A 13,186-nucleotide genomic window follows, 5' to 3' on the forward strand; every position below is an offset into this window, starting at 1 on the left:
AACTGTTTTGGCACATTGGCTCACAAGGACTGACAGCTTCAATTCGACTCTTGAGGATCACCTCGGTGTCTGTGTGTGTGTTTGTGTACACATGTCTATAGTAGGCTGTATGGACCAATTGTCAAGCAAACCTATCTTTGCGAGGACATTTCGACCTTGTGGGGACATTTTAACGGGTCCACACAAATTTAACAGGCTTTTTGTGGATTACAACTTGGTTTTATATTACATGTCATTTAGCAGACACTTTTATCCAAAGCAAGTTACAATAAGTGCATTTCAACATTTGGGTACAACCAAGAGCTAGAAGTAAGTGTTTCAAGTAAGTATGCCAACTATAAAGTGCTACTCATAAGTGCAATGTACAAGAAAGTGCATTCTTTCTTTTTTTTTTGTCTCTTTGTCGTCGTCTTAGTTGAGGTAGAGTTGAAAGAGACTCTTTTAGGGTTAGTTATGATGGTTAAGGGTAGGGTAAAGTGGGTAGGGAATGCATTATGTCCACACAATGCATGCAAAACCTGAGTGTGTGTGTGTGTGTGTGTGTGTGCGCGCATGTGCATATGAACAATGTCACAGTCAGAGTTAACGGTCAGGTTAATCAATTATTCAGACTAGTTTAATTTCTCTAATGGATCATATAAAATACATATTGGTTGGTTACATATCAAATGTTAAATTATACTAAAACTCTTGCAATGTTAAAGGCACAGCTAACAAAAATAGACTAAGTATGTTTTCTGTAAAAAGCTGCAGCAACAATGTGAACACACACACACACACCCCACACATATTTTTCTCAAGTTGACTGTAAATGAGAGATGTAAACTAGCATCAGAACCAGGCACCCAGTCAAAATGAAACTCAGTCCTCTGAGAACTTTGAAGCAAGACAAGTCCTTCCCACTTTCAGGTGAGAAAAACAACAGGATGCTGCAAACCAAAGCTTACAGTATTTTTGCTGAATCGAAAAGCCTTTCTAAAGATGTAGTAAAGAGGAGCCTTTGTACCAAATCCTCAACAGTATGTCCACACTCTGTTCGAAATTGATTCCTTTGTTCCATTTGCTATATTGATTCAAAGGCACCTGTTCATTAAGATGATTGAGTCATCTCTATACAGAATAAGTGAAATGACGAATTCCAAGACGAAATTTGATTCATTCATCTTTGATCACTGATCCACAAGATATTAAACATTCAGAGTGAAATGCACTGATTTATATTCCAAATAAGACAATTAAGAGTTGGACAGTAAAAATGTGACACAGAGGTGTGACACTGACGGCCTCCAGTCTGGATCAAAAATCGTGGTTGATAGTGCATCCTTTTTGTAGCAGGTGGTTTCTGGTGAGGGGTTACATTTACATGAACTGTATTTAGGTTTTGTTTTACTCACTTGCAATTTTTTGTAAGTTGGTGTGTGTGTGTGTGTGTGTATGTGTTCACATATTTGTTCCCTCATGAGGATCTTTTCTGACATAAACACCAGAGGTTTGTCAGGACCAAAACCTTGTCCAGATGAGGCGAAACTTAATTTCTGAAGAACTGATTAAGTTTAGGGCAAAGAGTGAAATTGTGTTTGTTTAGGTAAGGGTTAGGTAACTGGCTATGATTAAAGTTAGGGATAATGATTTTTTGTTAGGCTGTCCAAATTAATGGAAGGCAATTCAGTGTCCTAAGAAGAATGGCTGCACAAACCTGTGTGTGTGTCTCTGCAGTGAAACCAATGGTATGAAACATGTGCACTATTGTGTGAATAAGTGTGTACCTTGGTGAGGTAGTCATGTATGTTGAGCGTAGCCAACTTGGTGAGATGTCCATTGAGGCCCAGAGCCATGAGGAAACCTGCATACTCATTCGCCAGCTCAGGACTTTTTGGCTTGTTGTATGCGATCCAAGCCGAGTCAACCTTCAGAAAATTAAAAACAAATGTATTTATACAAGAATAAGATGTGTGTTTACAGCAGGAGGGAGGAAAAGTGTATAATTAATAGTCACATTTGAAACAATAGTGACCAGTTTCTATAGGTATGTTCAAATGGAATTGTTTTTTCTTGTATACAAGTACACATTTCTGTGTAATACTATATTATGAGTGATTATGTAAAACTGCACATAAGAATCCATGGGGATGCAGTTGTGGTTAAGAACAGACCTGTGAAGCTGGGGCTATTTTGAGTCCAGCAGCGACTCCGTTATGGAAGCTGGGCCAACCCGTCATATTAGAAGGAACATCAATGTTTCCACTGTTAAGATCTACCATTGTGTTTCTAGGCGGAGCGCGGCCTAGAGTAGAATGAAAGAAATAGTCAATTAAGTTTAAATAAAGAAATACAAAGAACAAAGGATTAATTTCTAAACCTTAAAACCTAATTTCACTGGTATAACCTAAAAAAGTATCAGGGTTCAAGTTTATTTAATTATCTAAGTTTTCCATACATAACATTATTTAATAATGTTTGCCAATGCACAGATATGAGTAAGGATGTTCATACATTACCTGTAAGGTTAAGTTTAGGGACAGGTAAAGGCTCAGTAGGTACAGGGTGATAGGAGAAGAGAGTGAAGAGTCCTCGGCCAACTGGAAGAGCCATGGTCCTCTGACATAACTGTAGTAGTCTGAAGACAATACAAAGATATGAATAAAAAAATATATACAATATCAAAGTAAACAAGACAGTAACAAGATCTGAAATAAACGAAGGAGAAGAGAGACAAAGGACAACAAACAAAACTGTAAATGTCCCATGAAAGCATGGGTGTATGAGTATGGGTGCGGGTCTTTGTGACTAGATTAGAAGCAGTCAGGAAACACACATTATACTCACTTGTTTTCTTTCTCCTCAATGTACTCATGGTCAGAAACCTCCGGTAGCTGTACAACATTGACTCGCACTGGTCTGGAACTCTGCAGGAGCCTCCTGACCTCCTGGACCCTCAGATCCTGACTCCAGATCAGCCCTGTTACCTGGTGAGAAGAAATAGGCAGTAAATACCATTTATTCTTAAATAAAATAATCCAAGTATGTCAAGAGTCTAAAATCATGGTCAGACATTCTATGCTCCAAAGAGTCTCAAGGAAGCAGACAGCAGTAAGCCAGGTTACTTTACTTAACTGGTTACAGCTCATATGATTTTTCTTAACAGTTACCAAAGCATTGTGGTACAAATACAGAACCCAGAATATTTAATAACACATTATTTGTTATTATTTTTATTATTATTCTGTGGAGATAATAAACTTATCTGGAAAATGGTAGATAAGTAAACACAGGTTAGACAGCAGCGTCTTTGGAGTGGAGACCAGTCACTAAGGAGATGTTTATTTTCTTGAGTCTGTTACCTCTTGAATTATGTCTGACATCCCATCTTCTTCCTCATCTGCCTCTGTGGTCACAGGAGGCTCCAAAGACAAACCAGAACCGACAGACTGGAGACACACGTTCACATAAAGCCACAATAACAGTTATCATTACTATACAATGTTGATATGATTTCATTTTAAGCTCTAAATCTATAGACACACTGGATATTTTTTAGAGATATATGCTTTCCTTCAAACAGTTAGGCTGGTTTTATGCTTTATAGCTGATATAAAATAATTGTTTTATCATTTGAGGGTTTTATTTAATGTCCCACTCACAGCTTTGCTCTTTGCCAGGGTCATCTTGTGAGCTTGTCTGGTGAGATCCTGTCGTCCAATCAGCATGCAGACATCCTCAGACCAATCGGAGGATGGCTGCTCTCGGCAGCGGTAGATGGCCTCTCTGATGGGCAGAGCAACACCAAACGGCACTGACTCCAGGTCCTTCAGTGTGAAACCTAAACCAGTGAAATGAGAGGAGAGTGTTTATTTCATAGGTCACACAAGAAGCCTGCGACTCCCTCCTTCAGAGCCATTCACACAACTGCTTTTTAAGCAAACACTCCATAGCACTCTGAAGTACAGTAAATTCATATTGTCTGCCAGAATTAGGATAGTGTTATAAAGGGGTTACAGTTTCAGCACACCAGAGGTGAAGAAATTATCTGCTCATCTTACCTTCTGAGGTGAGCCAGACCATCAGCTGCTCAGCCAGGCTCTCACTGGAAGATGCGACTTTCACACTGCTCTGTCTGGAATGAGTGCACAAAAACAATTAACAAAATAATGGTTATTGCTTTTTATTCATAATTATAGCACTTTTCTAGTCTTGATGACCACTCAAAGCTAGTTTACACTACACACCTATTCACTCACACTTTCATAGAGCACATCTCTGTGTAGCACATCTTTCTTTCATACTGGGGTTGAGTGTCTTGGGCAAGGAAACATAGGCTATGCTTCACAAATACAATACTATATTTAAGTAGCTTTAAAGTCTCATAGCTAAAATATAACTTTCTTCTATTGTTATATTATTTTAGTCCAATCACAAAGCATGAGGAAAAAGCTTGAAAGTGTTCAATATTTAATTCATTTTAATTTCATGTTTTGAAATAAAAACGTACATGTAAAAAAAAAAAAAAAAAAATTATGCATTTAACTTTATGTAATTCATTTTCTTTTTGTAACTTCATATATCCTCATATATTTCAACTAATCTGATCTTGGAAATATATTGATTGAAGTTCTAGTAATTTTTGTCTTATTTGTTTCTTTATCGCATTGAGGAACGGACTAAAAAGATGGAGCTAATTAAGATGCTGCAACAACATAAAAACATGAAAACCCTCCTCTCAATGCTGGGAGATTCATTACCTTCTGTAGTGCACTTCACTGACACGGGACTTCTGGCCTGAGACGGACAAAGGTAGTATAGGGAATATGAGAGAGAGAGAGCAAAAAAGTGGAAAAAGGTCAACAGGTTCATTAATGTGTTCTCATTTGTAACATTAAAATCAGATTAGTTGCATTTTCAGAACTGGACTGACTGGTTGTTGAAATTTATGACAAAACAATTGACTGGGGTAAATGACATATGTTATTGTTTGGTTTCATTTTGTCATAGAAAATAGCACAGTGTTATACTGTATGCTCTCACACCACCCACAAGCTTAAAATCTATTTCTATGTCAGTTTAAAAAGACCTGCAGCTACTGCTTTCACCTCAGCCTCACTTCTTTTGTCTCGTCTTTTTTTTTGTCAGCAGCAAAAATCAGGTGACACAAATCTGCGTCATACACCTTTCTTCCTTTGTTACTGGTGCTTGACGCAGGAAAGCATGGGACTGGCAGCTAATAAGCGCAGCTTGTCAATAAATGATCACACATACACACAGCAACACGGTTCAGTCAGAAACACACATGGTCTCAAGATACAGTCAAAGACAAGTGTTCACCAACAAACCTGCAGAGAGTTTGACCAGGTACTTTGACACATTTGTTGAAGTCGCATTTTCATCTCCAGAGATGTAGAGAGCATAACTCTGAGAGAAGGAGGAAGGCAAAATATCAAACAACAGGCAGCATCAACATAAAAACACAACATAAGTCCACCTCAGATAGAAAGAGAAGCAGTTGAGTTTTCAGTTCATCTGAAAAGTAAGACCTAAATGTCTGTCCAGATACTGGGAAAAATATTTAACTCGGGAGACATTTTGAATTACACGGAGGTGAACCAGAGGTCTGCATCGCTCATAAGCCATTTCTCCTCTAATAGCATTATTCTTCCTAATGCAGATCCTGGCAAACATGACATCCATCATAATATAAACCAGCACCGTAAGAGTCTTGAGTGAAAAGTAAGCAAAGCATACAAACACAGTCTATGTTCTCAAACTGGTCATAGACACATTTGCAAGTAAAAAAAAAATATGGAGGACTATTTGTGACTAGATTTAAAGTCATCTAAAGTCAGCATTATCCAATGACAAGGTGTAGTCTCTGCAGGGTCAAACTACATAATGCGCCACCTATGGTCAAAAAGAGGAATGTCAGAAACTGCAAATATAGAGATGCTAATGAGCGCCAGCTACCTTAGATTAATCTCTTAAGTGTATATTCTGGGCACAATTTTAGATGCTGTAAATGCTCACCTTTTCAACAGCTCTGAGGCTCAATGTTATTACAGATATATTAATAAAAAAAAGGTGATGTTAGTTAACCCAGGTTTATCATCAGTAATACCTGCAGACCTGAATTTTAAAAGGATGTTACGCTTTTCAAAAATGTCTAGTGACTTTTCTTTGACAGTTAAAACCTACAGTACAGTATATCAAAGTATGCTTCTACATACAACATGTATTCTACTCTAAGAGACTCACAACCTATCCTTTTTTCATCATGCAGCAGACAAACCGCTTTTTGTTAATCATCTTCCAGAACAACAGTGACCAAAGGGTATGTCATGACATAGAGTACACCAAGCAGGGCTTAATAATCACCACCTCCGTCATCGTCTGGACAAACAGTAGCAGCTGTAAACAGGATTTGTATTAAAGTGTCCTTTCTTCATTCATAGACAAAGGGTAAATCCATCAGCACTACACATACAGCAAATGTACACTTCTTCATCCATACTGTGTTGTGATTGCTCTTTATGCCCAGAAAAACAATCATGAGCTGCACAAACAGATTATCTGACAGTGTCTCAATCAAAGCTGAACTCTTTACCCTCACGATCTCTTTCTCTCTTCCACTGCCCCCCAAATGTACTGTAGATACTCAATGTCAAAAACACTAGCAAACAACACAAACTCTATAAAGAGTGCGGATTGAAAAATGGCAAAATGTTGACTGTGCATGCTTTTGTCAGTCATGTATAGTATTGTAGATTAGGTTTCAATTGCTTCTCTATTAGGTTTCTCTTTTTATCATTTTAAAATGTATGAGCAACCACCATATTTCTGAATTTCGGAAATTTGTTTGACTTGTAAGCTTATGTGAGCTGAGGAGGTATGTGTTCAAATATGTTTGGCAGCAGCACATACAACCAAACACAGAGGTTGGCCTGCTTTGTCAACATCTACTTAATAATTTGGTATTTTTGGTCATCTGAGACAATTAGCGCTTCAAATTAATGGCGAAAAACAATAGGAAACTTGTAAAACTAACTGTAACACAAGCACTTAATCTTATGAAATACAGAGGAGCTTTGGTCGTACCAGAACCAGGAGCCTGGTCCTCTGACAGATGCCAGGGAGGTAAGGGAACGGTGAGATCGCCTCTCCTCTCAAGCAGCTACTGAGCCAGCTGAAAACACAGGGAGGCTCCGCCCTCATAAAGGATGGACGCTGCATCTGACCGATCATAGCTGAGGGCAGGTAAAGAAGAGGGGAGAGAGGGAACGGTGAAGTACATAAAGGGATGAAACAGGTGTTGAAAAACAAGTACAAGAAAATGAAGGAAGGAGAAGGGAGCAACAGAGGGAGACAATTAGATATAATACTATTGTATTAAAAAAAAAGGCATAACAATAAGTATGAAATCTTTAAAGCTTGTGGTGTTCTGAAACAACATACGGATACTTTTCGGCTTAAAGTTTGATGATAATCTGTATTTACTTATTGTCAACAAATCCCATTAAAAAATCTGATACACAACATCATGTATCACTGTGCCAAAGATAAGGATAAAACTTGCTGTTATTGGGTGAGACTGTGAATCTGCAAGATTTGCTCAAAGCAGATCCACTCCCCAATCACGACTGCACTGACAAATCTCCTTCTGCTAATGACTGCAGCACTTGTAACTATAACATTTTGGCTTTTTTGTTCAGTGGAAGACGCATCATCCATCTTTATATATACTTAAGCACAAGTCATAATGCCAGTGGGGGCTGGTACCCTAAATAATGAGCCTATAGTCTTCTGCAAAGACCACAGGTTCACCTGTACCTTGTGGCCCTTTGCTGTGTATCTTCCCCTCTCTCTCCCCCTTTACTGCTATCATCGGTCTAATCTATCAACAACTTAAAAAAGTGTCAGAAAGGTACCTAAGCCTAGGATAAGCAAAGTTAGAACCACCTTTTGACAAAAGAAGACATTTCAGAACCATCTATTCCAATATATCACGTCTAATGTGTTTCCTGACTTGATACCATTATCAAACTATTAAAAAGGTCTTACCCTGGTCTATGACGCAGTTCTCATTGAAACCACTAATTAATGAAGGATAATGTCTCCAGTAGAGATCCACGTATTCATCCAACTGAAGGTCTCTGCAAACAAAACAAGGTCATTATTATAACATACAATATTCCTGTACAACAGTGACTCTATACACATGAACATGATAAAAAATAATAATCCCATACTCAATAAGTATTTATTGTTTAAGAGGCAGGATTCAACATAAATAGTTGAAGGACATTGGAAAAAACAAAAACTAACTAAAACAGCTCTATGTTCTCAAAAAGCCCCAGTGGCATTTAACTTGATTTTCAGCAGTAATTAAAAGACATGGCCAGCGTAATTAACAACTGTGAGTCATTACTATTCATCTGAACATCAAGTAATCAATAGTTTTTAATCCTGCTATCAAGGCCCCACTCCCAAACACCTACCAGCTGTGTGTGTGTGTGTGTGCGCCTGTAAAATTGATCATTAATCTTAACCCTTTATTCTTTCTCATCTTTTTTATTTCTATTTTGGAGTTTAGTGGTTCACACATAGTTTTTGACCTTATAGCCTAGTTCTTTTAATTAACAGTTTTTTTCTGTGGATTAAAATGCTTATTAACATCCTGCCTGAGGAAATGGAATATCAATAGGAAACATCTATCTTTACAAATCTAATTTTCAAGACCGAATTTAAAGAATAAATATAGATATTTAAAATACAGAATTTATCAAATTTAACCCTTGTAATAAAAATATCCAAATCACAATTTTGGCCTTATCCACAGTAAGTCGGTTAAAGCGTACTTCAGCCCACATACTAACCAACACAGGCCAATTACTGTGTAGAGCGCTTCACTCTCCCACTCCGCCTATTCTGTTGATGTCATTGCCACCAATCACAGCAGTCACTTGACAGCCTGTTGAAGTTTATTTCACAGTACACACGACAAAAGACCCTTGATTACACACTAGCTTTCACTTAAAAACACAGTGGACCAGGTTGTCTTTTGTTGTGATAAATATCACAAGTCTCCTCTTCATTTTGTGACCTTTATGCAATAAAGCAGCAGTTTTTGTTCTGCTATTCACTTTTATGTGAGCCTTACTTTACCTTCACATTCTAAATACAAAAACAATCAATAAAAGTGGACGTCACAGGCGAAGTCCACTTTACTGATTTGCAGCACACTCTGTATCTGGCCAAGTGACTGTTCTTGGGATCATGGGCAAGCCCGTCTTTTCTTTGATGAGCCAGAGATCTTGGAATTTGTTTTTCCCAAGCACCACATAACTTGCTCTCTGTGGTTTAACATTACTCGCTCATTGTTCTGTAAGAGAGCAACCGTGTACAGTGCCCACAACACTGCTAGCAATTACGACTCGATGTTTGCTCTGCATAGGCCTAGTCTTCAATCAATGAAGGGCGCATGACACATTAGGCACATCGGCAGCAGGATACATTTACCTAAATATCAACTTCTTTCATGCACAAAAAGTAAGCACTTTCAGTGACCCATGTCTACTTAGGGCCTAATCAAATTCATACTTTCAAGGATTTCAAAGACCTGTGGGAACCTTGACACAGGTTTGTGCAGCTATACTTATTAGGACACTGCACTGACCTCTATTCATTTGAACAGCCCTAAACAAAGTGTTACCTCAAATGTTAACCGTGACCATTTAAAGACCAACCCTAAACTAACAACAGTTAAAATGAGCCCTAAGCTTCACCACTTCCTGAAATTAAGTTCTTCCTCATTAGGACAGGGTTTTCATCCCCACAAGGACTACTGGTCCTGACAAAGTCAATGTTTATGCCAGAAAAGGTCCTAAAGAGGTAACAAATACGATAACAAACACACTAAGTCCAGCAGCAGTTACCTGGCCAGCTGCTGAAGAAGACAGACCAGTGATGAGGCTCTCGCTCGCTGCAGCTCATCCAGCTGCAGCTCCTGATAGAGTAGATGGAGGACATAGAAAAGTGCAGGTATGTGGGGGAAGAGAGGAGCTGAACTATCCAACTTCAGCGATGGACTGGAGGGAGAAGAGTTCTAGGACAGAGGAAGAAGAGAGGGTTCAGAATTCAAGATTCAACTAACTTTTACTTTTCCTGAATGATTTCCAGGTGTCACTTGCCAACTAGTTCCAATAAACACATGCATTTATTACCATCTGGATGTATTCCTTTGATAATATAAACAATCATATAGATGGATATACACAGCCAACAATCTTTAGACTAAAGTGAATGCAGTCTAACTCAAAGAGTGAAAATAAAGGAGGTGTAAAAACATAGTATAAAAAAATATCAGTGCATATATACAGCACATATACAGAGCAAACATAGCAAACAATTTACATACAAAGGACAGGCCTGCAGTTTCTGTGGAGTCCACTGAACCAGATACAGGCTGGAAATTCATCTGACGGTGAAAATGAGATCCCAGCAAATAGTCCCAGTCCTGCAGAGGGAAGAGACAGAAGCCTGTCAAAAGGTGGGTTACCTCTCTTAAGAGTCAAGGGCTTGTTCTGACACCCACTCTGGAAACCATTCCTTCATTATTAGGGATGCGCCACATGAAATGAATTACAGTCCATTCCAGCAAAGGTATTACCTTCACAGATTACAAGTCTTGTAGTTACCTTAAATTAGACACCACTGATGGGTCTTTAGAGATAAATATGCCACAAACATCATACTTCAAACACACACCTCATCAGAGCCTCCATCAGAGGGTCTCGCTTTCTTGGCTGCAATCACTGGGGAGAGAGGCACTTCAAAATGCAGCTGGAGAAACAATGAGGACAGAGGACAAGGTCAACAATCACAGGTGAGTGATCAAAGTGAAAAATAGGCTTTTCAGGCTCTACAGCGGACTTACGTTTCTTGTCCAAGTGAGTCGCTCTGTGTTGTAGCCCATCAGTGTCATAAAACAGGTGACAAACAGGTTCCACTCTGCATGAGCACTGGGATCACCGGGGGCGTTGTAGATATTATACCACTTCACCAAAACCTGCAAAACATAAGTCATCAGTTTTTTGGGTTTTTTTTACATGTTAATAGAGTTTCTCAAGTATCACAAATGTACTTAAAATCCATAAAAATGTGTATTCTAGGCATAGTGTTTCATTTTCATAGCAGACACAACCTCTGGTTCTGGAAAAGAGTCGCACAGTGTTACACATAAGCTAAAAGACAACAACTCTGGCATGGCTGTATTTACCAATACAGAATGCAAGTAATCAGAGTTTTGTCCACTGGTGTCTAACGATGTATCCATGCCACGCTTAGTGACAGAACTTAACACTGAGTGAGACAAACCTTCATGGCAGCTTCCTTTGGCAGGATAAAACGAATCGCCTGAAGGCATTTCCTCACTGAAATAAATCCAAGAAGAACAGGGTTATGAAGACGGAACAGTTGAAGGCATCAAGTTAATTCCATATCAGTCAATAAAAAAAATCATGAACTTTTATTATGGTGTTTGAGTTTAAGGCACTCACCATGAACCATACAGAATTAGGTAAAAGTACTTTTGTCCATTCAGAATCTTGTGTATGGAATATGTTGCAAACAAGAGTTCTTGAGGAAAATTGTTTTTCATAATCTTCTTGTAAATTTAATCTGGTTTGTCTTTTGCTTGTGTTTTAACTGTAAATTTGTAACTATGTTGAATGTGTTATATTTGCTGCTGCCTATCTTGGCCAGGACTCCGCGTTGAAAAAGAGTTTCTTAGTCTCAATGGGATTTTTCTGATTAAATAAAGAAAAAATAATAATAAAAGGCACTACATCAAACCGATTGTTATGACACCGACCTTTGTTTCATGCCATTCTACATCTCTTCCTGTTCACTGTTAATTTTTTTGTATTGTTAAAGTTCTCATATAAGGCATTAAAACACAGGATTCCTAATCATCAAAGAGCGGGAAGTCTCAATTAAATACCTGTATTTTCCTGACATGCACAGTTTCAATCAGCAAGAGTAAGTCATAAATATTATTTAATATAGTATCAAGATTTTTTGAAGAAACACACAGTAGCACTTTCTAAGTCTTCATCTTAAGGTCTGGTAAAAATCTGGTAAGGAAAAGTTATATAAACAAGGACACTGGGATATAACTTTGCAGGAGAGCAGTGTTTGAGTTTCTACCGTCAAAATCAAATGTCATCTATTTAACATCCTCTTCCCCTTAAGATCAGAAATATAAAGGAGGAAATTTAAAATGAAGCACCAATTCGACTGTAATTAGTGATACTGTGTTTCCTAACAACTCTGACCAATCAGATTCCTAATCAACATCACCGGGCTGTCTTAATGTGACAGCCAGAGTGGGAAAGGTCAGAGAAGAGGGGGATAAATGCCATCTCATTAAAGGGGCAGAGCCTCGACTGGGATCGATTAGTAAATAATGGGGTGCAAAGCATGGCAAAGACAGAGAGGAAGTGACACACACCGTAAAACACACACCCACTGCTGCTTATGACTGTATTTAAAAGAGCAAGCTTTAAAAAAAAGTTAAAAGGTGATTAAAAAACTTAATTCAAGACCCATACTCAGAGCAGATGGTGAGAAGGAAACTGACTCATCCTCCAAAAAATGTATTATAATCTATTTTAGTTGCCTGCCAAAGCCTGGTTTGTGCTTTGCTGCTCAAAACGTAATAAATGTCCCTGGACAGAGTTTGGCAAGTCACGTGACATTTTCATGTTGCACTGCGGCCGGCTCTTTTGTCATTGATTTGTCACAAGATATGTCTAAAAGCTGAGGATGAAATGTCTGAATGGAGACGGTGACTACCAATCACACTGCATAACATAATATGATGAAGTCTATCACTCAAGAAAATCCGGAAGGGTGCCCGGAACAAGTTAATTGAACAGGACGTTTGATACCAGGTGTGTTTACGTTTATATTCTGTACAAACCCTGACAAACAGTGACATTCGCAGACTTTAGGTCGGTATGTGGCTGTGACTTCAGTGGACACAGAGTCTCAGAGCAGAGAATGACACTGATTTCCTTTGAAATCATTAAAATTCGGTGAGTAGTAACACATTTTTCTGTGTGGTGACAAATTTAGAGGAGATATTTCTATCACTTTATAGCAACTTCAAAAAAATAGTAAATAAAATTGCCATCACAGC

The 13,186-nt window shown here is 38.4% G+C and overlaps 1 protein-coding gene across 1 annotated transcript in view; it reads right to left on the reverse strand.

The window, feature by feature from the left end:
- anapc1 (anaphase promoting complex subunit 1) overlaps nt 1-13,186 on the reverse strand; it is a 39,339-nt gene that overhangs the window by 18,086 nt on the left and 8,067 nt on the right. The window contains exons 18-33 of the mRNA XM_044046009.1: nt 11,362-11,417; nt 10,922-11,053; nt 10,753-10,827; nt 10,403-10,501; nt 9,921-10,090; nt 8,047-8,138; nt 7,084-7,232; nt 5,328-5,406; nt 4,740-4,776; nt 4,041-4,114; nt 3,642-3,820; nt 3,342-3,428; nt 2,827-2,966; nt 2,499-2,617; nt 2,154-2,284; nt 1,767-1,907 (exon numbers count right to left, since the gene is read on the reverse strand). Coding sequence (XP_043901944.1) covers nt 1,767-1,907; nt 2,154-2,284; nt 2,499-2,617; nt 2,827-2,966; nt 3,342-3,428; nt 3,642-3,820; nt 4,041-4,114; nt 4,740-4,776; nt 5,328-5,406; nt 7,084-7,232; nt 8,047-8,138; nt 9,921-10,090; nt 10,403-10,501; nt 10,753-10,827; nt 10,922-11,053; nt 11,362-11,417 — 1,760 coding nt within the window. The remainder of the gene's footprint in view (nt 1-1,766; nt 1,908-2,153; nt 2,285-2,498; nt 2,618-2,826; nt 2,967-3,341; nt 3,429-3,641; nt 3,821-4,040; nt 4,115-4,739; nt 4,777-5,327; nt 5,407-7,083; nt 7,233-8,046; nt 8,139-9,920; nt 10,091-10,402; nt 10,502-10,752; nt 10,828-10,921; nt 11,054-11,361; nt 11,418-13,186) is intronic.

This window comes from Solea senegalensis, linkage group LG15 (assembly GCF_019176455.1).
Source record: "Solea senegalensis isolate Sse05_10M linkage group LG15, IFAPA_SoseM_1, whole genome shotgun sequence".
Taxonomy (NCBI): Eukaryota; Metazoa; Chordata; class Actinopteri; order Pleuronectiformes; family Soleidae; genus Solea; species Solea senegalensis.